Source organism: Rhineura floridana, chromosome 22, assembly GCF_030035675.1.
Source record: "Rhineura floridana isolate rRhiFlo1 chromosome 22, rRhiFlo1.hap2, whole genome shotgun sequence".
Lineage (NCBI taxonomy): Eukaryota > Metazoa > Chordata > Lepidosauria > Squamata > Rhineuridae > Rhineura > Rhineura floridana.
Window position 1 is genome coordinate 1,898,705 of NC_084501.1, and position 27,396 is coordinate 1,926,100.

At 51.6% G+C, this 27,396-nt stretch overlaps 1 protein-coding gene across 1 annotated transcript; it reads left to right on the top strand.

Annotated features, from left to right (window-relative positions):
* On the top strand, positions 1-27,017 carry PPP2R5B (protein phosphatase 2 regulatory subunit B'beta). The gene is made up of 13 exons (XM_061606674.1): positions 1-1,336; positions 7,692-7,888; positions 9,407-9,508; positions 9,723-9,815; positions 18,616-18,746; positions 19,702-19,761; positions 21,596-21,704; positions 21,871-21,924; positions 22,350-22,400; positions 22,552-22,671; positions 22,875-23,002; positions 23,388-23,489; positions 25,139-27,017. Exons 1-13 carry the CDS (start codon positions 1,138-1,140, stop codon positions 25,284-25,286), a joined length of 1,494 nt encoding a protein of 497 aa, XP_061462658.1. The 5' UTR covers positions 1-1,137; the 3' UTR covers positions 25,287-27,017.
* The last annotated feature ends 379 nt before the right edge of the window (positions 27,018-27,396 follow it).

The following is a 27,396-nucleotide window of genomic DNA, read 5'->3' on the forward strand; positions in this document are numbered from 1 at the left end:
AGCGCGCCCGGGGGGTGCGAGGACGCGCACGCCGCCGCTGCTCCTGCTCTGGGAGGTCTCGCGTCCCCGTCTCCCCTTTTTCGCGTTGTACGCGGAGCAGAAGCTGCAGGAGCCGGAGCCCGCAGAGCGGGAGCGGAGGGGCCTCGCTTGGCGGCTGCCGCTGCTGCTTCTGCCGGCGGCGGCGAAGGCGCGCTGGGTCTGGCGCCGCGCTATGCACCTGCCCGCACCTGCCGCCGCGTAGCCACATCAGCCGGCGGTGCGGGCGTCCTTCTCCTCCTCCTGGAGGCGTCTCTTCCGCAGCGCCGCCCGAGCCAGCTGCTCCCTGGCGCCCCATGGGAAGGGGTCGGGCAGGAGGCGCTCGCCGGCCCCGCCTGCTTCCTTGCCCCCCCGATGGCGCCGCCGCTGTTGCCGCCGCCCGCGCCCTGCCCGCGCCCGGCCTGAACTAGCGTCGTCTTGGCCCTTGGTAGCTGCGCCGGCGCTTGGCGGCTGGTGGGGGTGCCGAGCCCCGGAGCGCTGCCCCCGGCGGGTCCGGCCTCCCGCGGACTTGGCAGCGACGACAGCCCCCGAGCCGTTTGGCACTTTGGCCTTTACCCGCCATCCTGCAGTAGCAAAGTTGCGAGGCGGGGAGGGTACCCCGCGCCGCGGCTGCCCTGCTTGTGGCTGTCTTCGGAGGCTGATGGGGCTGGCTGGAGAGGGGGCTGCGGCGGGCGCCCCGCTTCTTCTCCCTCTGTGAGGCCGCCCAAGCGGGAGAGGCTGCCGGTGGGGGCCTCGGACGTTTGACTGGCTTGGGGTCAGTTGGAAGAAGCCCTTGGTAGAGACGACCTGCTGGAGGATCCTCTGCGCTCCCGGCGCCCCCCTTGGCTGGGCCTCGCCGGCATCCTGCTCCTCCGGGCGCCAGCTTGGCCAGGCAGCGCTGGATGTGAGCCCAGTGGCCTCTTGGAAGCATCCACGGCCGCCCCCCCTGGGACTCAGCGAAGGAAGAGGACAGCCCACGGAAGGAGGCCTGGCCTTTGTCATGGGGTGGCTTCTCCGGCCTGAGGGGACGCCAGGCGCTGCTCCGGAGTTCTAAGGCTGCTCACCTCCCCAGCGCCCTCCTGGCTTAGGCTGCAGCAGGCGGAGCTCTTGCCTGCAGCTGACATGGAGACCAAGATACCGCCTGCTGTTACCCCCACCAGCCCCTCGTCTCCTGGGCTCTCCCCGGTGCCGCCACCGGATAAAGTGGACGGCTTCTCGCGCCGGTCCCTGCGCCGGTCCCGCCAGAGACGCTCCCACAGCTCCTCTCAGTTCCGGTACCAGAGCAACCAGCAGGAGCTGACGCCTCTTCCTCTACTCAAGGGTAAGGCTCTCAGGCCCGCCAGCGCTCCTGCGCCCTGCGGGGGTTGAGCACCTTTCAGCTGCTGGCCCTTCCCGGGAGTCAGTTGGGGGCCCTAGAAGAAGAACCCGGGGCGGGGCGGCCTTCGCCTCTGGTTGGGGGTCTCGCCCCCTTGCTGAGCTGTCGAGAGGGGGCACTAGGGAATCAGGCTGGGCCTCTCCGTGTCTTGACTGCCTTCCTGCTACTGCAAGAAAGGCCTGTGGCACCTTGCTGAGAGCCCGTGTGGCACCTTGACTCGGAGCGTTGGGCCTAGCCCTGCCAAGCAGAACATGGAAGCTGAGCAGCGAGGGAGAGAGAACCTTTAAAATCAATCCTCTGCCTCAGCTTGCTCGGGGCTGCAGCTTTGAGCAGGTGACAAGTGCAACATCATACAATGCGAGGAACACTTTTTGTTGCAGTTAGACCCATTGTAAACTGCAGGTGCGTTCAGGCAAGTGCGTCGGCCACCAGGGTGCCTATGCAAGCCCCACCCCCAATGGCCTTGCATACATTTCCCCCCTTCTCAGGCCTTGCTCTTCCTTGTACTGAGCAGGACGCTTCTGACTTGTGTTTGGGCAGAGGTGGCTAGGAACGCTGGTGGACCCTTCCCGCTCAGCCTGGGGATCGTTGGGGGCTGAGCATGTGGGGCGATGTACATTGGGAATGCTGGGGGTGCAGCTTATGTGTGCGCCTTTGTTCCCCCTCCCCCCATGTCCATGGATACAGAGTTTACATGTTAGGCAAACATCTGTACACACCTTGGCTGGTGAGGGGTAAGCGCTTTTGTGTGGCATCTCTTGCCTCTCGCATCTGTAGCCTTGACCTTTAGCAGCGTAAGAAGGGGGGGGAAGGCCATTGCTCAGTCATCAAGTGGGGCTGGGAACGTCTCCTTATCTGAAATCCTGGAGAGCCATTGCTGCCAGTCAGAGTACATAATACTGAGCTATCTGACTCGATATGAGGAAGCTTCCTGGGGGCCTCTGGCTGGAGTTAAGGAGTTAGCAGGTTGCTTCGTGGCTCTCCTGCCTTTCTTGGGTGCTGCTGCTGCTACGAGACTGAGTCACCCAGCAGTTCTGCTGCAGTACAGCTCTGGTGGTGCTGGACTCAGCCAGCTGGCTAAATTAGCTCCTTGCACCCCTTCCCCACCCAAGCACCCTCTCCACTGGTCCTGTAGCCGTGCTCTTTTGGAAGCGCACGCTGGGGTCATTGAGCCACTGAGTGGCTCCTGAGATGCAGGACCTGGTTGTCAGGCAGAAGGCCCTGCTGGCTCTTCCTTTTGAGGAGAGCAGATCAGGTAGCGAGGGGTGGAAGGTGCCATTCTTTGCCTCAGATCCTGGACACCTGCTGCCTGCCAGAGCAGGCAGTTGTGGGCTAGATGGACAAATTCCTCACCTGGCTTTAAAGCAGCTTGCTATATTCCTGTCCCCTGAATGCCCCAATGTGAAGTGGGGAGAATGAGGACTACTGTGTCCATGCAAAGAATTGCCCTGTCTTTGAGCCTGCAGCAGCCTGATAATGGGGGAGGCAGACGTGTAGGAAGCCCTCAGATTGCAGATGGGTGTGTGCCTGCCAGAGGAGACGTGCTCCCCATAACCCCTAGGGTAGCCCCCCCATAAGCCACTGTTCCTACTGGAAGGGGCATGATTTGACTGAAACAGCAGGGAGGTGGTGCTGTCTGTGGGTTATGAATAAACCTAATAAAAGACAGATTAATTTCTACACATGTATTGAGAGTAGCCTACAGCACAGATAAAAGCAATTGCAGCGCTGAGCTCCTTCTGGGAGGAAGGGCGGGATTTAAATCTAATAAATAAATAATAAATAAAAGCAATTGCAAACAAACAATTAACTAAAATCAGCAGTAATTAAAGCAGAAGATACAAGAGTTCACTTAGAAATAATAATAGAATAGGCAGAGCTGCATTCACCACCACCTTCCCCTGTGTAACTGGGGCACTGGGCCAGGCCTTCCTGTTGACTTACGGAGTTGCAGTTGCAACGTCTTGGGCAACTTTCCCCCTGCCAGACTGGGCTTCTCTGTTAGAGGTGTGCTAGAACAGTGAAGTTCTGTGTTTATTTAGTTATTTGATTCTGGCACCTGAAGGCCCCAGGTGGGGAGTGCATAAACTTAAATGCAATAACAAAATAATGAGTTATCAACAAACAGTAAAACAACAATAAAAGTACAAAGCAGATACAATTAACACCATTTACAAGGAACACTACTAAAAATTTGCATGCCACTTCTGAAAGCCCAGGGCCCTTGAGGGTCATGACCAAGGCCCCGTGACTGAGGCTAATTTAAATGCCAGGGGTTCAGTTTACTTTATTTATTGGATTTTCACCCTGCCCTTCCTCCAGAAGGTGCCCAGGTTGGGCTATGTGGCATCAGATTAAAAGAAAGCAAAGGTTAAAACAGCTACAATATGATAGGTGGGAGTGATGTGTCTGATCTCATACCGGTGGTGTGTGTGTGGAGACACTCTTTGACTCTTCTGAGTTTCTTGGTCATGAAGATGGGTGCTCTGTGTGGAAAAGTCTTTTAGGCATAAAACTTTATATTTTGTAGAGGGAAAGGGATCCAGGACAGGATTGCCAGTCCTGGAGAATACACATCTAGCTGATGCTGATCCCAGAACTCTGAGCAGTTATCTCCATCTCCGGATGCAGAGGATCAGCCTTCCGGCTGCCATGGTTACAGTTCCCAGGGGGATTCCCAGTGCTGCTTCCTGCCCCAAGGGGCGAGGAGGAGGCGGCGGCGGCAATATGGCTTGTGTGTCTGTATTTTATTTATTTGTTAAGGCATTTTTATACCGTCCTCCACACATAACAGTCTCACGGCAGTGTACAGTAAAATAAAATTCAACAAAATAATGTAATCAGATTAAAACAAATTCACCTGCGTAACAAATATAGCAGTGTCATGTTTAAAACTGACATCAACCATCATGACTCTCCACCTCTAAATGCCTGAGATTTATTTATTAAGCATTTGCTGCATTGAAGTCTTGACTCTGCCTCTTCAGTGCCCACCTTGCAGTGGCAAGACCTCATGTTTCTCTACTTGGGAGTGGCAGCTTATGGCTCCTCTGGTTTTATGCATCATATGGAGAAGGTGCTTAGCCAGGCATCTTGTGCAGTGTTTCCAACGGCCTGCAAGGAAAAGGCTGGAACTGAGGGGTGCCCTCCAGGATGACCAAGGCCACCTGGGTGAGGCTTATTTAATGTTGGCAGATTGAGGGCGCCATTCCCCTGCTCCCCTTGATCTCCTGCAGAGCTGGCATCTTGGGAACTTTCCAAGGGCCTCCATGTGGGGAGGGGGAGGCTTATTAGTGCCACAGCTGAGTAAGTGGAGGGCAGACATTGCCTAGTGGGATCCCAGCACATCGTAGGATGCAAATGGCAGGCATTTCTGACCTGCTGAGGTGTTGTTCTCTGGTAATGATGGGGGTTTTCTGGAAAATAATTGGATTGGAAAATTTTCTATTGCACTAAATTGATAGAGATCTGAGTTAACATGTTTGCCTTGTTTTTAATAAAGCTAAAAAGTATGCAAAGTTAATTTTACATGCTGTATACAAACAAAGCTATTTCCACCAGCCAAATGTATTTGAAGTGAAATATTTAATCAGGGATGAGAATTGAATAAAGCACACTTAATGTAGTTTAAATGTTCTATTCAAAACACATTCAAAGCTTTGCTTGGAAGCTGTTTTTATCAGAATACTTGGAAATATTGTAAGATCTGACAGTAAGAATACAGTTAGGTTACAGCTATTTAGATTTTAAGGGGGGAAAACAAAGGGACTGAAAGTTGTTGAAGGACTAATTTTAGCTTGCCTGAAGAGGTGAGCTGGGTGAATAAATGCATCTACTTTCTAGGGAGGACCACCTGAAGAAAGTGGATTACAATTGGTTTTAGATTTTAGTTCTATATCAGTTTTAGTTGTCTAGCTTGACCCATACTGTATCCATTGCATTACTGACTAATTATATACAACAAAGCAATTCTAAAAAATCATAGAGTTGGAAGGTACCTCAGAGGTCATTTAGTCCATCCACCTGCTGATGCAGGAAAATCCACTACTGTCCTCCCTCTGCTTAAAGCCTTTAATGAAGCAGAGTCCACCACCTTCTGAGGCAGCCCATTCAACTGGTGAACAGCTTGCACTATCAGGCTGACATGGTTGGATGAAGCTGGCCCAGCCAGTGCTATGTGGGCTCCTTTGGGAGGAAGGGCGGGATATAACTTTAATAATAATGATTACAGTGAGCTGTGTGTAAACCACACTTAAGGAGGTGCAAGGAAACAGTGGGTGGAATGGGCATCGCGGGGAGGTGGTGGCCATGCCATGGAGTCTGTGATGTGAGGTGGAAAACTTTCCATGGCACTGATCCTTGGCATGGCCACCATCTTCCTTGAGTGCCCACTCCTCTCCTGGGCACCTCTTAATTGTGGTTCATGTGGTTGCTTACGCATGTCTTGTCATTCTAAGTGCATGCAACTGACGCAACCCCATACAGCTTCCTTGTTTATGTCTATCTCTGCTTTCCCTTCCTCTGTTTTCCCCCTGTGGCAAACTTTTAGATTGGTCGCTCCTGAGGGCAGGGACCTATCCCTCATGTATAAATCACATCTTCCATGCAGGAGACATTTTATAGATAAATATAATAATCTTCCTACTAAACCTGTTAAGAAAATGAATGATGACTGTGTTAACTTTATGCCAACTTCCTCAGTGCTTTTTCAAGCTACCCTGGTAGACATATACAAAGATAATGGTTTTAAATGTCATTTGCTTTGTGTTGTAAGTAGTAACCCTCTTGCTGTGATTAGCAAGGTGGCTGCTAATCCATCCACCCAGATTCAGGGGCCCTCGCCTTCTCTGTGCTGGGGTTCTTTTCCTGGTTCCCTTCAAGGCCCCCTCCCCCTGCATGCAGAGCTGAGGGCTGCCTTAACTCATTTGAGGCACCTGAAGCCTTTTGTCAGTGAGTGTCATTCCATGTACATGCTTGGTCTGTGCGATTAGCTTAGGGTCTCTGCCAATTCTGGTGGGTCCCTGGGTTTCCTGTTGTCTACAGTTCTTCTGCAAGGCAGAAGGGCTGGAACTGCATTCCAAGATTGGAAAAAGAAAATTTGCCATTGCTGCTTGTCCATGAGGATTTTTTAGAGTGCCTTCCTTGCAAAGTATGTGGGATCTTCCCTTGATTGCACTTTTTTTGAGCTAGGCCTTGCTGAGGTTTAGCCCTGGAACTTGTTTTTAAACAGGAGGGCTTGACAGTGGAACCCATGAAGCAACAGGAATTTAGGATGCTGCCTTAGACCAAGGCAGACTATTGGTCCATCTGAAAATAAAAATATATATCCCCCCCCAAAAAACCCCACAATTGCTCCATCTAATTTGGTATTGTCTACACTGGCTGGCAATAACTCTTCAAGAAATACAAAAAAAACCCCAGGAAGCATCCAAAGATGCAGAACAAACAGAGAACTGTGTCTTAAGGATGCCAAACAATGGAGGAAAACCTCAGTTTCAAAAGAACTTGAAGGGCAAACACTCCCTAAGTTTTTGCAAGTTCTTTTGAAACAAAGTTTTTTATCCGTTTGCAAAGAAATAAGCAAATACAGCAAGCCCTTGATAAAGGCAGTTGTACCAAAATGTGTCAGGCATGTTCAGCAATAAAATGCTCCTTTGTTTTGGCATCTCAGTGGCTCTCCAGGTCTCAGACAGGGGAGGGTTCTCTCCTAGCCCAGTCTGGAGATGATGGTGATTGAAAGGGGGACAGTCTGTATGCAGACCAGGTATTCATTCATTCATTCATTCATTCATTCATCATTTTATTTGTATGCCACCTTTCCACAAAAAAATTGTGCTCAAAGTGGCTTACAATGAGGTGAACAGAAGCACATCTCAAAAACAACAATTGCAAAAACAATTTCCTAATAACAAAAAATAATACAACAGTAATGTAACAGGTGTTCCACCCACTGATCTGCAGTTTCTTTCCCGTGGAACTGCTCAGATGATTTGTCCATTTGGCTCTCCAGAGTTTCACACAGGAGTCTTTCCCAGCCCTTTCTGCAGATGCTGGGGATTGAACCATCTGCATGCAAAGCAGGGGCCCAACACTGGGGCGACGTCCCTTTTCCTAAAAGTGATAGGACAGACTGGAAATGCACATAGTATGTCTTTTTCCCACCACTGGGAAACCGCACCGGATTACGGAGAAGGGGATTTTGAAGCCAGAGGATATGGCTGGCAAGCACGTTTGAGCCCCTGCACCTCCCACACCAGCAGCCCCTGAGCCCTGTGTACAGGTCCCCACTTTGTCCTTTCAGATGCACCTGTTTCTGAGCTGCATGACCTCCTGTGCAAGAAACTCCAGCAGTGCTCAATTCTCTTCGACTTCCTTGACTGCGTCGCCGACCTGAAGGGAAAGGAGGTCAAGCGGGCAGCGCTAAACGAGCTGGTGGAGTGTGTGGCCACCAACCGCGGCATCCTCATTGAGCCGCTCTACCCTGAGATCATCAAGATGGTAAGCGGGAAGAGGGCTGGTGTCCCTTCCACCAGCACAAGGAGGGCTACTGGGTTTGGCCACTGGCACCTGGGGAGGCTGAGACTGAGCCAGGAATGATTTGCCAGCTTGAGCAAGCCCCCTGGTGCAGAATGGCTTGAGGGCAGGGGAAATGACTTCTGGTGAGGGAGGGATGGAGCCCTCGTCCACGTTTAATGTGTGGATTTTAAAACAAACAAAATTAAGACCTCCGAGGCCTGAGCAACAGGCTGTTTCTTCTTTAAACAGGTCATTGCCACTTGGAGTGCTTAGAAAGGGGGCAGCACCAATATGGCCACAAGTGTCCCCACGTCACTCACACTGACACTGTAGGCAAAAGAGTGGCTGCCCCATGTGTTGGAAGTGGGGCAAGAGCAACTCCTGTTTTGTTCTTTTGTTGATGTTCCAGAAGGGAGATAGAGCTAGGGTCCTCCAGATGGACAGACTTGACTGCCTTTACCTGTGATGCTCTGACTGACTTCCTTCTGTTGTTGGACTGATACGTTCTCTGACTGTCCGGGAGAGAGGAGATACCTTTGTCTCTGCTCTCTCTCTCCTAGCCAAGAGGGCAATTCCCACGCCTGGGCACTGCGCCTCCAACTTAGTTAGTTAGTTAGAACTAAGTATGCCTTTCTATCTACTATGTATTTCTATAAATAAAGTAGCTTTTCTTATTTTACTAAGTCTTAGGTTTCCGTGATCTCAATGCAGGGTAAAAGCCTGCTTTCTTAGGTAAACGCGCATGCACACTGGCACACTTGCATTTCAGACTGCTGTCGTTCTCTGCTTAACAAATATACAAATTTACACAACACCATGAACAGGGGGCGGGGCGGAGGCAGCCTCCCTTTTCTGTTCTGTACTGCAGTGGTGGGAAATCTATGGGGGGGCTCCCATCGTCCCTGACTGTTGGCCACGTTGGCTGATGAAAGTTGGGAGTTCAACAACCATGGGATGGTCACAAGCCCAGGAAACACAAAGAAAGTGCATGCACATGGACACACTTCACTTTTCCAAGAGGTTTGGATGAACCAGCAGAATTAATCTAAGCCTTGGAAGAACACCCAGAGCTGAAAGCGGAAGTGGGGGAGAGTGTCGCCCTTCCAACTTCCTCCTTCAGCATTATGCCCTTTTCAAGGGAGAAGAAGGTAGCTGTCCTCACCACCTCATGACCAAGGGGGCAGTGAATGGAGTGGGGGTGGGGCTCAGAGGCTTCATGTGCGCCAGGGAAAGACCTCGACACCCATGGGCACCGTGTTGGCAACCTTGCCTTTTTTCTGGATTCTTTGGGACACTTGGCTGGCCCCTGTCAAGGGCAGAATGCTGGGGGAGGGGGGTGGTATAACTTGGAATATTCATTCTTGAAGCAAAGCTGTGGTGGGATGTGGGGTTTTTGTGGGGGGGGGGAACGCCTTGCATGAGTTTAGGAATAGCATGCTTGAAATGGAAGTGAAGTGACCCAGTTCAGCTTGGCTGATTTCTTCTCTGTTCTCCTCACAGATCTCGGTCAACATTTTCCGGACGCTTCCGCCCAGTGAGAACCCTGAGTTTGACCCCGAAGAGGATGAGCCCAACCTGGAACCCTCTTGGCCACATCTCCAGGTAGGAATCCTCTGTGGGACTGCCGCGTTTGGGCATGTGTCTGATTGGCGGAAAGACAGAAGGGCAAGGTGGCTCCAGCCTCGACCAGCGCCACCCTTCGCTAGCTAGTATGGTGTGTCTCTGGTTGTGCCTTGCGGCGGAGGTGGGAGGGCAAAAGTGCCTGTGAGGAAGGGGTCCTGGTGTTTGGTTAACGGCTGTACCTGTCTCTTACTAGCTGGTGTATGAATTTTTCCTCCGGTTCCTGGAGAGCCCAGACTTCCAACCCTCAGTTGCCAAGCGCTACATAGACCAGAAATTCGTACTGCTGGTGAGTGGGGCAAGTGGGAGGGTGGGCACTTGTCCAAAGGGTGTGAGCTGTCTCTGGTCTGCAGGTGGGTCGCCAGTCATGGACCTTCTGCAGTGATTCCTAAGACCTCGGTTTTGGTAGTGGGAGGGAGGCAAGGTTTGGGGATTGAAGTGCCCCATCTTCCACCAGCCTCTTGCAGAAGGGGCTACGAGTGTGCCCAACCAACGGTCAAGAAGGGATAAGCCACTTCACAGGCTGGAATGGGTTGATTGCAAGTATTTTCAGGGGGGTGTAGAAGTGGTTTGAATTTGATGGCTTTGTACATTACTGTGTTTTTATGGACATTGTACAGCACCTTGAGGCAACAGTTGTGCCCTGAAAGACAGCCCATAAATCGTTTGCATATGAATAAATAAATGGCAAAATTCCTATGCAGGGCTCCACCAGCAACAAAGCCACAACCAGCCGTGGGAGCTGCAAGCGTCCCTCCCTGCCCCTCTTCTCCCCACATCTGTCTTCCTTAGTTTGTATCTGTATGTTGCCTTTCATGGTTGTCCCTTGGGGAGCCAGCTTTGGCTGGAAATTAGGTCATAAACATGGCCCCATGATCTGGTCTTGAAAGGCACATGAGGCTGTTACCGAAGCCATTCTGGGTTGGCCACTTCCCGACTGGGACGCCGGCTGGGAACCCCACATGTAAAGCCACCTTGGGTTCCAAGAAGGAAGGAAGGTGGGATATAATATAATAAGCATGCCTACTTATAAGTAAATTCAGAAGTGCAGGGTCCCTTCATTTTAGCCACAGCCATGCCCCCTCATAGCCACACCCCTTCTAAGATGATAGAATATTGCTTGAATACTGCTTTCTGCTTCTCTGTCCTTGTTAATGTCTTCTCCCACAACAACAGATGTCCCTAGGAGCTAATCAGCATGAAAGGAGGTGTGCTAGCTACTGAGAAGAGTCCTCTCAGTCGCTGACTCACCTGCTTTTACTCTGATTGGCTCCAGTCAGTAGGAAAGGACAAGGCAGCATGTTAGGAGACTCTTCTCAGTGGCTAACACTCTCCCCTTTCATGCTGATTGTCTCATTGGATGCTGAAGACATAGGGACCCTGCTCCCAAAAATGTAAAGGGTCTAAGATCTCCCAAGACGCTGGATGACTATACCCCTGATTGGAAGGTAGTCACTGTAGTGGACTCAGTATTTAAATAGGGATCCAGGAACTCTTGTCCTGAGAAAATGGGTGGAAGTCACAATTAAGGCTAGGATTATTAAACTTTTTTTAAAAAAAAGAACAAACATCGCTGAGGAAGAATCAGCTCTGCTTCTGAAAGGGGAAATCTTGCCTCACCAACCTTTCACAATTATTTGAGGGTATTAGTGAAATCTGTCTGACAAAAGTCCCTCTTTAAAAGCTCCTGAAGGAATTTGGCAGCCATGGGGTGAGAAGATTGATCCTCTTATGGAGTAATAACTTAGAAAACAGCAGATGAGAATTGTCATTGGTTTCTTGCAATGGAGCCCCCCAGGGATCAATATTGAGACTGGTTCCATCAGCCCCTCTAATAGTAAGCTCAGTGGCCCTGCTGTGCCAACAGAAGCGGAGCGTCTGGTAGACTAGTGGGGAGGCATTGCCATGACTGGAGGAGGCAAGGTTTGCAGAAGAATAGCAAATTCTTTGGGGGCAAAAAACCACCCAAAAAACTGAGGGCCAAGCCCTCCAAAACCAGCCTAGTGAAGACTGAGGATGGTCAGCAGTCACCAAGAGTCACAGAAGGTTGAATGTTGGCTGGTAAAGAAAAAGAGAAAACCAAAGACTGATTGAACTGGCTGGCTTGAGCCTCTTGTCAGCTTGTGGTATCTTGGAAGAAAGCGTCTCTGGAATCACGGACAGGAGCACTCTGTTAGGGGTGGGGATATTCTGCTGCTTTTTGTTCATTTATTTATTAAATTTACTTCTACCCCGCCTTTCGGCCAAAGGCCCTCAAGGTGGCTTACAAAGAAAGATAGACACAAGTATAAAAATATAACCATAAAGGCAATACAATTTACAAATGTTAAATTAAATAACAAATAACATTATTAAGGAAAAAAATGTCCAGGAAAGAAACTCAGAGTTCAAAACCTTGTCTTGAAAAGACGTCCATCCCTTCTTCCGCTGGGGATTGATCCTGGGACCTTCTTCATGCAAAGCAGGTCTTCTACCACGGAGCTACAAACTGTCCTTCAAGTACCAAGTGATAAGCACGGAGACAGGCAGAATTCCTGACTTCAAATCTATGCTGATGAAGTCTGAACAGGAGTTGTGAATACCCAGGGATGAAATGTTGGGGTCATGATCGGACTCTCCCCTAAAAAGCCAGCTGATAGTTCTAAGGCAGCAGGCAAAAAAAATCCCATGGTGTGGGTTTTAGGGAAGAGGAATTAAAATTAAATGCCAGCGTGTAAATCCACGGTGTGGTCTCATTTGGAATACTGTGTCCATTTCTGTTTCCCCCCTCTTAAGAAGGATGCCATAGAGCTGGGAAAGGTGCAGAAAAAGGTAACCCAAATTATTGGGATTGGAGCACCCTCCCTATCAAGAAATGCTACAATATTTGGGGATTCATGGGTGGGAAGGGGGAGGTGTTTCCTTCCCTCCTAACACTAGAACTCTGGACTTCCAGTGAAGCCGAATGGTGGAAGCAGGGCCGGCACCAGCCTGCCGTGGGCCCTGGCACACACACACACAAGCACCACCTACCTGTCTCTCCTGTCTTTTGTGGCTCCACGCGCAGGGCTGCCATTAACCAAGATGGCGGCCAAGGTTTCCCTAAGAGGATGAAGTCTCCACCACCATCTTGGTTGATGACACTCATGGTGCTACGTGCGTGCATTCCTGCTTTCAACCAAGATGGCGGCAGTGACATCACCACTTTAGGGAAACCTTGGCTGCCATCATGGTTAATGGCAGCCCTGCGCACGCAGCTGCGAAAGACAAGTAGATAGAGCCAGCGAATGGCCGGGTGGCTTGCAAGCTCCCTCCCTGCAATCTGCAGAAGGGGAGCACTACTCCTCCCCCACCCTATTGAGGAGCCCCTGTGGCGCTGGGGCCCTCGGCTAGGGCCTGACCTGGCCGCCCTTTGGCGCTGGCCCTTATTGGAAGATTCAGGACAGACAAAAGGAAGGACTCCTTCACACAGCGCATAGTTAAAACAATGGGATTTGCTCCCGCAAGTGATGGCTACGATCTTGGACGGATTTAAAAGAGGATTAGACAAAGTCAAGGAGGAAAAGGTTATCCGTGGCTAATAGCCACAATGGCTATGCTCTGCCTCCACAGTTGGAGGCAGTATACTTTTGGAGACCAACTGCTAAAAGCCGCAGGAGGGGAGAGTGCTGTTGCGCTCGGGTCCTGCTAGTGGGCTTCCCTTTGGGGCATCCGGATGCCCACTGTGGGCCTCCTTCGGCCTGACCTAGCAGGCTCTTATTAAGGGCAGGCTGAGTAAAATGCTGCTTGAGACAAGCGAGGGGCAAGAGAGCTCCTCTCGACTGGGGCAGTCGAGTCTTCTACTTACTGCTTGAGCAAACCCCCACTGGCCATTATCCGGAGCCCAGGTGTCTTTGAGATGAGGAGGCAGACTAGGGAGGGGTGCATGTGGGAGAGCAGCAGAGTGTGGGCCTAGTAGTCTTGAGAACTGCAGAGAGAGTGTGTATGGGGTGACTCTTGTCTGCCCGGGTCATCTATGAGGGGATGTGGTCCTGAAGGGGGAAAAAGGGGCTCCCCACAGTACTCTAGAGGCCCTGCGGTCCCATTCGTGCTAGCCTGCTGCGGAGGCTTTTCTGTGAATCCTGGCGGGGGTTGAAGGCACATTTGGTTGGGACATGAGAAAAAGCCTTCCCTGATCACGGGTTCAGCCAGCCTCCCCCCACTCTGGGGTCCACTAGGCGTTTTGGACTGCATCTCCCATCGTCCCCAGCCAGCAAAACCTCAGATCTCCCTCAGATCTCCCCTGTCCTCACAAAGCAGAGCCACCCACTGCAACAAGCAGCCTTTCACTCGCGGCCATTGCCCAAAAGTTGCCCACCTGCTTTCGTCTGAGTTTTTTCCTAACAACTTCCCCAAAGCCCCCCAAAATCACTCCCCAAACTCTCTTCCTTCCCTGGCAACCTCCCCTTCTCTTCCAAAAGCAAGTAACGCCGTCAATGCCCCTTCTTCCATCTCATTCAGCCAACAGCCCCCCTTTTCTCCTGAATACATTTTAGTTTTTTCCTATGCGTTCCCAGACATGCTTATAATTCTTGTATTGGATTCAAACTGAGAAGGTTGCTGATGAAGGTCTAGGAACTGTTGGCCCTCAGGATGTTCCTCACCTACAACCCAAGCTGGCAGGCTCATTTAACATTTAACAGAGTACGATGCTAGGGCTGATGGGAGTTGTAGTCCAAATCGTTTGGAGGTCACCAGGTTATGGAACTCCCTTCCTGGACTCGTCTGTCCAGTTTCCCCTCTCCTGGCCTTCTTGCCACTTAAATATGTGTCTCTTCAGCAGGCCCTTGACATGCCAGGTTTTAGTGGTCAGGCACCCTGTTTTAAGTCTACTTTTACCTGCTATAACTGTCTGGAGTGACTTACATTACATTACCTTTTTTTTTTACCTGCTATAACTGTCTGGAGCAGAATTACCCAACCTTTTTCAACCCAACGCCCCTTTGCAAAATCTTTTTGTGCCCAGCGCCCCCCTCAGATTAAGTATATGCCAATGCTTCCAATTATACTTAATATCCTTAACAACAATCTCATTCAGTTTACCGGCATTGTTTCATTAAACAAGTTCATTTAAACATCACAGAAACAACAGGGAGCGAGTGTGTCCCATTCCTGAAGAAAACCAGCGAATAACGGACTGTCTGCGTCACCCGTTTGCATACGGCACTCATCCGTTGGAAGAATGTGCCCTCCACCAATACTCCCAGCTTATCAAACACTCTCTCGTAATTGGTTCCAACATCCCTCAAGACAGCATCGGAACATTACCTAGTGCCGGGGCGGGGCTAATATCCCCATTCCTTGATATGACACTGGCCACTATTCAGAATTTCTTTACTAAAGAGCACACACTATTTATAGTGTTATTTCCATGAATTGAGACTATTAAGTGCATTCTAACTGGGGACAGAACAGTTTAAAAATTAATGATTTGTGTATTAAATAAAATTAAACTTAAATGCTTCAACTGTTGCATCAGACCGCCAAATGTCAACGCCACCCTAATGAACCCAAACGCCCCCCTAAAGTTTGTAGTCATGCCAACACCCCCCTGAAAGGCTGTAGCCCCCCAGGGGGGTGCTACTGCCCACATTGGGAATCGCTGGTCTGGAGTGACTTCACTGTGATGTGCTCTGTGCAGAGCTGCCTTTGAAAAGCATTCAGAAACATCAGCTAGTATAAAATGCTGCAGCCAGGGTGCTGATGCGTACCAGGAGATTTGGTTCCGTCATGCCATTTTGCCAGATCTGCACTGGTTGCCAACTTAGCTTCCAGGCTCTTTTCAAGGAGGTGGGTGCTGTCAACCTTTAAAGCCTGTGACGCAGGTTTAGCCTTCTGGATATTGTGGCCTACAACTTGCATAATCCCTGACAGTTGGCCCTGCTGGGCTGGTGGAAGTTGGAGTCCACAACATTGGGGATGGGGGGCCGCCGTGTTGGCTACCTCTGCCTTAACAGCGTGGGGGTTGGACACCTTAAGGACCACCTTTTTGCCATATATTTGCCCCGCATTTTCCAGTCGCCCTCTTCTTCAGGTCCCTTGACCTTGTTAGGTGAAGCTGGTGTCAAATAGATACAGAGCTCTTTCTGTTGTGGCGCCCACCCTACAGAATGCCTTGACAGGACTGAGAGATGCAGGACTGGCTGAAGGTCTCCAAGGGAGCTTTATGGCAGAGTGAGGATTTGAACCCTGGTCTCCCAGGCCCTAGTCCAGCACTCTGACCACTGCACCACACTGGCTCTCACTTTAGTGCTTTACACTGTTGGTAAAGATGCGGCTCTGTAAACAGGTCTTCACTAATCAATTTTTTCACTAGCTGAGTTTTTGTCATTCTTGTGATGGTTGTTTTAGAGCATATAAGTTTGCTTTTAGTTTATATGTCTGTATTTGATTTTATGATAGACTTTAATTTGGGGGTTGTTTTTTATATTGTTATTGATTTGTTAGCCACTTTGTGTTTCTTTGGAAAACTAGTTGGGAGATATTTTCATAATGAACAGGGTTGCGCTGCACCTGAAGGGTGAGCTTTTGCAAACTGAAATGTTGTCCTGCACTCAGCTCTGATGCCTGATCAGCTCTACTTGCTATATCTGTCTCTGTTTTTATTGTGTTGCTAATTTTGAAATTTACTGTGTATTTTTTTTTAAAAAAAAATGTTTTATTTTTATTTTATTTAGAAGTATTTACATACTGCTTAATATTTTAAAAACCTCTTAAGTGGTGTACTGTCTAAAAAGCAATATATCATCAAAACATTAAATAAAAGACAAATGTACTACGGATATCTTCTCTGCTGTGCCTTAAGGTTGTTCTTTGTTATGGCTTTGTTACTCCTGCTGCAAGCTGCCTTAGAAAGATTCTCTCTCGAGCACTTGTTTCTACAGTGGAAGGCCGAGGGCATAATTTAAATAAAAGATGGTTGGCTCAAATTTTTCTGGAAACTGGCTTTTTGCTCCCAAGTATGTGGCTTTGCTTGCTCAGTGCTACAAGGTAGCCAGTCTGCACATGCTCTAAAGTCCCATCAGGATCAGGATTTCAAGTCTGGTTTCATAGGTAAGCTGACAACATCTTAACACTACAACTTCATGTTTTTGGGTTCTGGCAAAGCAGTGAAAAGCCCGGGTCAGCGATGGTTGGGTCGAAGCTCAGGCTGGATAAGAAGGACCCACTGTTGGTGTTGAACGGTGCTGTTGGACAGAGAGTAGCCCACTGGCCTAATAAGATGTGATTGCCACCAATTCAGCTGGCTTTAAAAGGGGATTAATCTGGACCGGGATAGCCTGACCACTGTTGTCCACGCACTGGTAACCTCTAGGCTGGATTACTGTAATGCGCTCTATGTGGGGCTGCCCTTGAGGTTGGTCCAGAAGCTGCAGCTGGTGCAAAATGTGGTGGCGAGACTGCCCCCTGGGGCAGGGTATCGCCATCATGTCACCACGCTGCTGAAAGAATTGCACTGGCTGCCCATTTGCTACCGGGCCAAGTTCAAGGTTCTAGTTTTGGTGTACAAAGCCGTATACAGCTTGAGACCAGGATACCCGAAAGACCGTCTTACCCCTTATATACCCAATCGATCACTGCGTTCTGCAGGTGAGGGCCTCTTGCAGATGCCATCTTATCAGGAGGTCTATTCTGCACAACACAGGAAACGGACCTTTAGTGTAGCAGCATCTACCCTGTGGAATTCCCTCCCTTTGAATATTAGACAGGCGCCATCTCTGCTATCTTTTCTGCACTTTTTGAAGACTCCTCTTTCAACAAGCCTTTTAAGTTGAAACCTACCCCAGTCTGCGTCTGTGTTAGAATTGCTTGTTAATGGTTTTTTAAATAATGCTTTTAACGTTGTTTTGTTTTAATGTATTTTAAGGTCTGTTTTTCTGATGTTTTAAAGTGTTTTTGGTGCTTCTGTTTGCCGCCCTGGACTCCTGCTGGGAGGAAGGGCGGGATATAAATTAATAAGTAAATAATAAGGCTACCAGTTAGGGCTGCATACTACCTCCAGGATCAGACCCTGCAAGCCCCTGAATGCCAGTCTCTTGGGAGCAAGTGCAGAAGCTGGAGAGGATGGTTGTGCTCGTGTCCTGTCTGTGGGCTTCCCATAATGGGCATCTGATTGGCCTTTGAGACTGGATTATTGCAATACATTCTATGGGGTATTGCCTTTGTTTGGAAACTCAACCAAGTTGAAGCTGTGAGGCTGACCGGGCATGAGCGAAACAACATAGCCATGCCTACCATGTGGCGATGAGGGCAGCAAAGGAGGCTTACTTCTCTGCATCCGTTGCATCTTCAAGTAGTCCTCCAGTGGAGCCTTGTTGTATTGTTCAGAGTCTGTTAACATCTGTTCCAGGAAATGGAGGTTTAGACCCTTCGGAGGCCCACTGTGAATTGTTTGCAAGGCACTTTGAGGGTAAAGTTGCTCGCCTCCGTAGCAATCTTGATGCCCTGTGCACATCTACTGTAGTCCCCAATGAGGTGTCCAGTGCAACATCTGCTGCACCTTCTTGGGAATGGTTTCAGTTGATGCGACCTGATGAAGAAGACAAGGTGCTTGTGATGATGCAGCCAGCAACGTGTCCTCTGGACCCTTGCCCTTCTTGGCTTATTAAAGCTTGCTGAGGGGGTTTGACCCAGTGGATCCAGGGTGTGGTCAACACATTATTGTGGGAGGGAGTGGTTCCAGCCGCCCTGAAAGAGGCAATGATCCGACCACGGATATTGGAGGCAGTTTGCTTCTCAGGGTGTTAATTGCTGGGAAACATGAGCTGCGGAGGGTTACTGTGCTCATGTCCTGCCTGTGGGCTTCCGAAGAAGCACCTGGCTGCCACTGTGAGGACGCAATGCTGGATTAGATCGGGGGCCTGTATATTCTGCACACACTTGTGCATGCCAAAAGGTCCCAGGTTCAGTCCTTGGCATATCCAGGTAGGGCTGAATCCTTGGGAGGCACTGCCTGGCGTCAGTAGCCGATTTTAATAGCCAGGCAGTCCTCCGGTGCTGCTTCTTCGGACTGTTGCAGGGCCGTCCTTTGCTGACATCTGCTCTGCCCCTCTTCCTTTCCTTTCTTTCAGCTGCTGGAGCTCTTTGACAGCGAGGACCCCCGGGAGCGCGAATACCTCAAGACCATTCTCCACCGTGTCTATGGCAAGTTCCTGGGCCTGCGTGCCTATATCCGCAAGCAATGCAACAACATTTTCTTGCGGTGAGTTCTCAGCCCCAACTCCAGCCCCCAGTGAAACTTCTCTTCACAATCGCTCCATATCCTGTTCTCCCGCACTGCAGAAGTTTCCTCCAGGTGTGATCAGAAGCAGTTGCACAGCTGTCAGAAGGGGGTTTACAGATGGTCTGGATTCATCCATGGGGTGAGAGCTCATTCAGCGTATCATGTGGCCTGATGTCCACTAGAGGGCAGGATACGCTGGCCGTGGGTTCTCCCCTTGTTCCCTACCTGGGGACTCCCTTTTCTATTTTTGCTTGTCATGCTCTCTTATTCCCTTAATTAATTAATTAATATCCCACCCTTCCTCCCAGAAGGAGCCCGGGGCTGCAAACAAAAACACCCTAAAACATATTAACAAAAATCTTTTCAAAACATACTAAAACAAAAAGCTTTGAAAACACCTTAAAGTAATTCCAACACCGACCCAGACTGGGAATAAGGTCTCTGCTCCAAAGGCTTGTTGAAGGAGGACGGTTTTCAGTAGGTGAAAAAGATACTTGGCATTTGCTTGGGGATCAGGTGGGGTGTAGCATCTCTGGTGCAGCAAGAGTTTCCAGGCCAGGGATGCGGAGAGCCCGTAGCCCCCCCCCCAGGTTGCCGCGAGCACAGCCAACGGGTGTGAATGTTGATGGGAGTTGGAGTCCGGCAGCATCTGCTGCAGGTCTCCTGCTCGTTTTGTGGTGGGTGCACAGTCAGAAAGACTTGCTCTGGTCTGGGGCTCTGATGCTGCCTTGTGCCCAGCTTGGTCTCAAGGAAGCACCCATGCCAGGTGCTTACAGGTGAGGGAGGAGGAGGAGGATCCTGCTGGAAGGCAGCAGTAGATCCAGTGAAGCCAGTTCTGCCTTCCTGCCTGGTCTGTAGGGGGCTGCTGCTGCTGCTGCCGTGGCGGTTTGTGGGTGGTGATGATGATGCTTCCTTCCTCCCCTTTCTTGGCCAGGTTTATCTACGAGACAGAGCATTTCAATGGTGTGGCGGAACTGCTGGAGATCCTAGGAAGGTAACTGCCTTATGGCGTTGTGGGAGATCAGCCAGGGCTGCCTTTTCTTTGCTTTTCTCTCTGTGGGCAGAGCGCTGAGTCACCTGAAGCTCAGCCATGTGCTTGGCTGCCCACCAGATGAAAAGGAATGTGCGTTGCAGCTGGGTGTGTGTGTGCGTGAGAGAGAGAGACCTTGCTGTGGCCTGCTGTCCTCCCAAACTGGGCGCCTGTTTTTACCCTTGAAAAGTGCTGCTGCCTCCGTTGTGGTGCCACCATTAAGATAGTCTTAGAGAGGCTCAGGAAATGGGAGCGCGCTAACAGTGGCACTGCAACAGGGTTAGGGGACCTTGGAAAGGATTTGCTTTTCCTCTCCAGAGGCAGGCTTACCTGCCTCTCTGCCCCACCCCCCCGTGCCTGGATGTGCATGTCCGCATCTGCTTGCCTGCCCCTCCCCTGCTCCAGTGAGTGAGTGTTGGCATGAACCTGCCTGCCTACATCTGTGTGCTGTGCTTTATATGTGGCGAGTGTCCGTTTCCCATGGCCACTTTGACCCCACCCCCTGTGGCATGCACTCATCAGATGGGTGGCTAACCCTCTGTGTGGCCCTCGAGCTGAAAAGATTTAGCCACCCCTGCACTATGGGATCACATTATACCAACCCTGTGTGGCTGCTCGGCTTACCAGTGAGTGTCAAGGATGGCCTTTGAAACCTTAAATTGGGTGTGGTGGACTTGTGGCCCTCCAGATGTTGCTGAACCACACTTCCCTTCAGCCCAAACAAGCATGGCCAGTAGCCAAGGATGGTGATAGGAGTTGTAGTTAGCAACACCTGGAGGGCCACAGGTTCCCCAAACCTGTCCTAAGGGCTTAGGATCCAGCATATCTTTGGGACCTCCTGTTCCTGTGATATCCTAAGGTCAGGAGGAGGGTCCATCCCCCCTGTCCCACCTAGGGCGAAAACACAACTGGGTGAGCAGGCCAGGAGAGAACTCTTTTCCTTCCCACAGTGCAGTTGCCCACCCCAACTGTTTTTCACCTGTTCTTCCTGCAAACTTTTATTTGATGAGGCAAACAAATTATGGGCTTCTTAAACTGTTGACCCAGTTCTCTTTTTGCAGTTGTTTTATGTTTTATTTCAGGGGTTGGAAGAAAACCCTATTTTGTCCCAGGGCTGCATTCCTTTCTTGGCAGCCTTCTGGGGGTCGCGTGGTAGTGGTCGGCTGAGCCAGAGGCTAAAGTCAGTAGGGCTGAGCTACAAGGGGTGCAGTAGGCCACCTGGGCAGCCACGCCAGAGTCTCTCCAGCCCTCTCCATCCATTCTGGCAAGCAAAAGGCATTGCCACAGTTCAGGCCCACATCCCAGCCAGGCGAAAGCACTCAAAAGCAGTGTCAGGGAGGGAAGTGGTTTGGGGAGGGGGGTGGCCTAAGGGTGGAATTCCAAGGGCCCCCAAACATGAGGTTCTTCGTCCCTGTTTGCATGTCATTGTAATGTTTTATACTGTACATGTTATAAACCACCTTAAGTAGTGTGCTTACACCAGAAGAGTGGGATGCAAACATTTTAATTAGTAAATTAAATAAAATATGCTACCCTAGAAGTCCAAGGGGTGGGGGGGTTGGGGGAGGGGAGAGAGAAGAACAGGGGTAGGGGTAGCCTGTGCCTTCTTGCTGATGTCTTCCTCCCACCCAAAGCAAGCAGTTTTTGAAGGGAGGTGTTGGTTTCTCTTTCTCAGGGGAAATGGGGTGGTGGGTGGGAGGCTGTTCCTTGTTCCTCCCTTAGCAGGGGACAGTGTTGGCAGCCTCGCGTCATTCTCCAGCTTTGGTGACCCCCCCACATTTACTTTTCCCTTCCCCAGTATAATCAACGGGTTTGCTTTGCCCTTGAAGACAGAACACAAGCAGTTCCTGGTTCGGGTCCTCATGCCCCTTCACTCGGTGAAATCCCTCTCCATATTCCATGCCCAGGTGAGCCTCGCTCGGTAAGGAATGCCTCCTTTCCATGGTGCTGACAACAGGCCTTCATCAGGGGTGAAGCATTTGGTTTAGAGTCATGCACTGGCTGATTGGGGCTGTGGGGAGGTGGGGTGACTGGTGCAGGTGCCTGGGTGTGGCTGACTCTGGTCTCTTGCAGCTCGCTTATTGCGTAGTCCAATTCTTGGAGAAAGACGCTACGCTGACTGAGCATGTGAGTCCACTTTTGCTGGATTGGTTGTTGTGGGGGAGAAGAGGAGCAGCAGGGGGGCGAGGACCCTTGAGACCACCACAGGGATGGGAAAGAGGAGAGCAACGACCAAGATGGGAGTGCATTTGGCTGCAGGGGGGTCTGGGCTGGAAGGGCTGAGCAGGGGAGCTGCTTTAGGGCAGGCCACGCCAGGCTGTAGCTCTCTGGGGTTCTGGCAGAGGCAGGGGGCTCTTTCTCATCGCCTCCTGCGTGGTTGTTTTCACTGGAGATGCTGCCGGGGTGGGACCACGGAGGCCGCCTGCGTGCCTCTGAGCCGCCGCCTCTGAAAGTGCCTCTTTCCCGTTTCTGCAACGGGGCTGAACTTAAAACCCTTGGCAAGAGGAGTTGGCAGTGCTGGGCTGTGTTTCTGACTCCCCTGTTTTTGCCAGGTGATACGTGGCCTCCTGAAGTACTGGCCGAAGACCTGCACCCAGAAAGAGGTATAGGACGGCTGGGGGCAGAGGGAGCCTGGTGGTGGTGGGAAATCTGACGCAGGAGCAGCCTTGGAGTTGCTGTCTGCCTTGGCCCAACAGCAAGGCCACATCCCGTCACTGCCCAACCTTTGCTCTCTGCTCACCTTCTCCCACCCAGGTGATGTTCCTAGGAGAGATGGAGGAGATTCTGGACGTCATTGAGCCCTCTCAGTTTGTGAAGATCCAGGAGCCTCTCTTCAAACAAGTGGCTCGGTGCATTGCCAGCCCCCACTTCCAGGTGTTCTTGCTGAGGGGGCCAGGGGTTTGCTGTGTTAGGGTGTCGCACAGGACAGTTGTAGGTGGGCTCAGGGTCTTCTTGATATGCGTCTGGAGGGCCCCAGGTGTGAATGCAAAGGGAGGGACGGAGAAGAGCGAGGGTTCCTGCCCCACTTTACTCCCCCTCTCCTCCCTGTTGAGAGACTTCCTTTGTCTCCCTTGCAGGTTGCAGAGCGGGCTCTGTATTTCTGGAACAACGAGTATATCCTGAGTCTGGTTGAGGACAATTGCCACACGGTCCTGCCCACCATTTTTGGCACCCTGTACCGCGTCTCCAAGGAGCACTGGAACCCGTGAGCGTCTCTTTGGGTTGGGAGGTGCATGCAGGACCCTGTTGAGGGGGGGCAAATGCAGCAGTGCAACAAGCTCCCCTTCCCCCGCAAAAAAGCCCAACCTTGGAAAGAGGCCACAGGTTTTGTTCCCTTTCTCCCCCCCCCAATGGCAAAAAAATTATTTTATTTATTTACTAGAGCGTTTACATCCTGCTTTTTTTAAGTCAGTTATGGTGGTTCCACCCCTCGGGCCTCCTGTGAGCAGAACAGATCCCCCTCTGGGTTGACTGAAATCCAGTGGCTGACTTGGTGGCCCTGCCCCGGGTGCTTGACTAGAGACAGAGTAGCAGTCCCGGTGGGTGACGTTCTGATTTCTTCCCCACCGCAACGCCGCCCTTCCTTCCAGGACCATCGTTTCTCTGGTCTACAACGTCCTCAAGACCTTCATGGAGATGAACGGAAAGCTCTTCGACGAACTGACAGCCTCCTACAAGGTGGAAAAACAGCAGTAGGTGTCTATGCAGCAGCAGGAGGAGACGCGAGTGCAGGCAGCTTCTGTTCATTTAGTTAGTTTCTTGTGGTGTGGATGATACCTTACCTGCAACTCCTATCATTGCTTGGCACTGGCTACACTGGCTGGGACTGATGGGATTTGGGGATGTGTCAACATCTGGCAGCCCAAGTACACACGTTTCTGCCCCGCCCTGGCTTGCCCCCAGTCCTCAGATATTCCAGTTGCCACTGGGCTACGAAATCTCTGGGTTACAGCAGGTCTCGGAAGCTGTAAGCCCCGGGCCACATGCTAGCAGGGAGACATGGAGCTTTTCAAACAGCATTTCCCAGCCCTACCAGAAGATACCAGGTATTGCACTTGGGACCTCCTACGTGCAAAGCAGGCCCTTTACCACTGAACTGCAGCCCTTTGCACGGTAGCTGAAGGCTCAGGACAAGATGTCCCTTTCCCAGCACAGGTCGAACAGAGGAACCCGCCTCTTACTGAGTCAGAACGTCAATCCATCTCGCTCAGGATGGTCTGCACCAGCTTTGGCCCTCTGTATGTCGCTGACCTACAGCTCCCGTCCTCCTTCTCCCTGGCCGTTGGCCATGCTTGCTGGGGCTAATGGGAGTTAAGTTAAGCAACATCCGGAGGGCTGCAGGTTCCACGTTGCTGGTCTGCGCTGCCTGGCAATAGCTCCCTGATGCTCTGGGCAGGAGTCTTTCCGACCTCTGTCTGGAGGCGCCAGCTGTTCAACCCGGGACCTTCCGAATGCAAAGCAGGTGCTCTGCCACTGAGCGACACCCCTTTGCCAGGGCGGGGTGTGTGTGCTTGGATGCAGGGCCGGGAGGAGACGCTTTGCTGCTGGAGGTGGAGCCAGACGTGGCCTGGGGGAAACATCCAACAACCCTAAATTAAACAGCTCACCATTTGCTGCCCTTTCACGGCACTCCAAATCAGCTGCCCTTCTGCATTTCATGCCTGCACGTTTACTTTTTTCCTGTAGGGGGGCATTGCCCTCACCCCACGTGCAGTTGGTCCTGCATGTTATCCACAGTTGTCTTTTGGGGGGGGGATTCTTGTAGAGCTCCTCCTTCCTTTTACCAGCAAGGGCTCGGTGGAGGGGGTGTCGTCTGCTTGCACCATAGAATCATAGAATAGTAGAGTTGGAAGGGGCCTATAAAGCCATCAAGTCCAACCCCCTGCGCGATGCAGGGATCCAAATCAAAGCATTCCCGACAGATGGCTGTCCAGCTGCCTCTTGAAGGCCTCCAGTGTCGAAGAGCCCACCACCTCTCTAGGTCATTGGTTCCATTGTCGTATGGCTCTAACAGTTCCTTCCTTCCTTCCTTCCATCCATCCATCCATCCATCGAATCATAGAGTTGGAAGGGGCCTATAAGGTCATCGAGTCCAACCCCCTGCTTGATGCAGGAATCCAAATCAAAGCATTCCTGACAGATGGCTGTCCAGCTGCCTCTTGAAGGTCTCCAGTGTCGGAGAGCCCACTACCTCTCTAGGTCATTGGTTCCATTGTCGTATGGCTCTAACAGTTAGGAAGTTTTTCCTGATCTCCAGTCGAAATCTGGCTTCCTGCAGCTGGAGCCCCCACCCTTCACCTCTCCTTTTTTTGCCTTCCTTCTCTCCCCCACCCCCCCCCAGCGAACTGAAGAAGGCGAAGGAGCGCCAGGAGTTGTGGAAGCAGCTGGATGAGCTGCAGCTGCGGAAACTGCAAGGACTGGAGGAGGCCAAGATGAACCGCCTGAACTTGCAACACAGCCTGGCTGTGCAGAGCGGAGGGGCCAGCTAGGAGCCCCCTCCCCCCCTGGAATCCCCCCCCCCACACACTGGTGCAGGGCCGGGCCCCAGACAGCTGGATGCCCCCCCAGCCTGTGCTGAACCAGAGCTCCTGCCCTTTACTCCTCCTGTTGGTGGGCATGCCCCCACCCACCCACAGGGACCATGGAGCCCCCCCCCCCCGTTTAGCTCTGTTGTGGCTGTGAGGCAAAGAGTGTGTGCATGGCTGTGTTTGCTGGGGGGTGGGTAGGAGGAGGAAGCGGAGGGTCTCCCCTGCTGGGTTTGTGTGGCGGAGGAGGGAACTTCCTTCAAAGGATAGGGGAGCCTTAAGAGATGTGGGGCCAGTGTTCAGGCCTGGGGGGCGGGGGGCTCTGGTGGTGGTGGTCCCCATGGCAATCTAAAGCAATAGACCTCTTGATCCAAAGCTGCTTTACATGTGGCTGGCCTGGGCCTGGGCAGGGGGCCCTTCTGGTGGGGAAGAGTGAGGGGTGGGAAGAAGCAGGGGGGACTCCGGCTTCCTGTCCTGACTCCCTCAGCCCTGGGTTTGCTGTGAGCAGGGGGGCAGTGAGGAAGTAGGAGAGCCCTCTGCCCCTGTCTCTGGGGACCCTCCTTTTCAACAGAGTCCTAGCTGGGGGGTTTCTTGCCCCCACACTGCTGCCCCTCCTCCAAGCAGGATCGCTGCAGCGTTTCTTGCAGGCCAGCCCTTCCCTCTTCCTGCCCTTCCTCCTTGTGCAGCCAAGACCAGCAGAGGATTCTGGGGGATGAAAGTCAGGGGGGGTTTTCTGCCGAAGTGGAGATGTCGGGGGGGGCTGTAAGGGGTGTGGGAGCCAGTTGAACACATGTGGCTCCAGTCCTGTGCATGCTGTCATGGGACAGGGCCCCAGGGCTCTTCCTCCTGGGCTGGCAGCATTTTAGGGGTGCGTGTGCACGCTTTGGAAGAGATTACTCCACTTCCCATAGCATTGGTTGGCTTCGGTTTTCACACTTTTGCAGCTTGGGGTGGAGTGTGTGTGTGAGTGTGAGAGAGAGAGAGACTCAAGTGCACTTTGCTTGGATTCTCACAGCCCGCAGGTGGAGTGTAGCTCTGACACGTTCCCCATTCAGTCCCCTATTTCCACTCCTCAAAATGGTTTAGGAGCCACAGGTAGCTATTTGGAGGGGGTGAAGGGAGACGAATGTTCAAACTCCTGCACTTTAGAAGGGCTGGTTGTTGCACAGGTAGAGAATCAGAACGGCCTCTGATGGGCTCCACCATTGGAAGATTGGGGGGGACACGCTTGCTTGGAAATTGGGGTGGACATTTAAAGGGGAAGCAGATGGAATGTACCATCTCGGCAGGAGGGGTGCTGATCGGATCCTGCTGTCAGGTGTGGAATGTGCCCTAAGAGGGAAACGTGAAGAGGCCCTCTTAAACAGGGCTGTTGGTGTGGGACTCCAGCAGCCCCTGACAGGCTGGTGGGAACTGGGAGTCCAGCCCCCTATGCACAGCTCTAAAGTCTAAAACCCAGAGGGGGAGGAGCTGCTATTGTGGGGCAGATTGTGCACTTCCTGGCCCCAATTCCACCTTTGGTTCGCTTACTCTCATAATTTCCCCTCCACCAAAGCTTTGGTTTATGGCGGGACGGGTGAGGTAGGGGCTTCCCCCCAGCCCCCTCTGTCCTTTCTAGGCATGATGACCTCAGAACATTAACTGTAACCGGAAAATAGTCCCTGGGTGGTTATTTTGGGGAGGGGGTGTCGAGTATATTACAGTTTTATTTTTTAGCAGAACACTGAAGCCAGTTGGCCACCATAGTATCCAGGGGCAACTCGTCGTTGCCGCCTCCTATAGTCTATTTAGATGCTGCACTGGCGTAGTTTCCGCAGGTGGAGGTCCTGAGGTGTTGGGGGTTGGAAGCTGCAGAAGAGAGCTATTTTGGTGGGGGTGGGGTGGGGTGGGGGGGTTGTTGGTCTATTTATTAAAAGTTTCGCTACCATGAACCTTCCCCCTGCCCTCTGGTCCTTTTGCCGGAGGAGTCTGTATTCAATAAAGAGAAATTTCCATGTCTCCGTGGATTTGATGGCTGATCGGTGGCTTTGGGTTTGGCTGGGGGGGGGGGCTTGCAGCGGGAAGGAGCAGCACT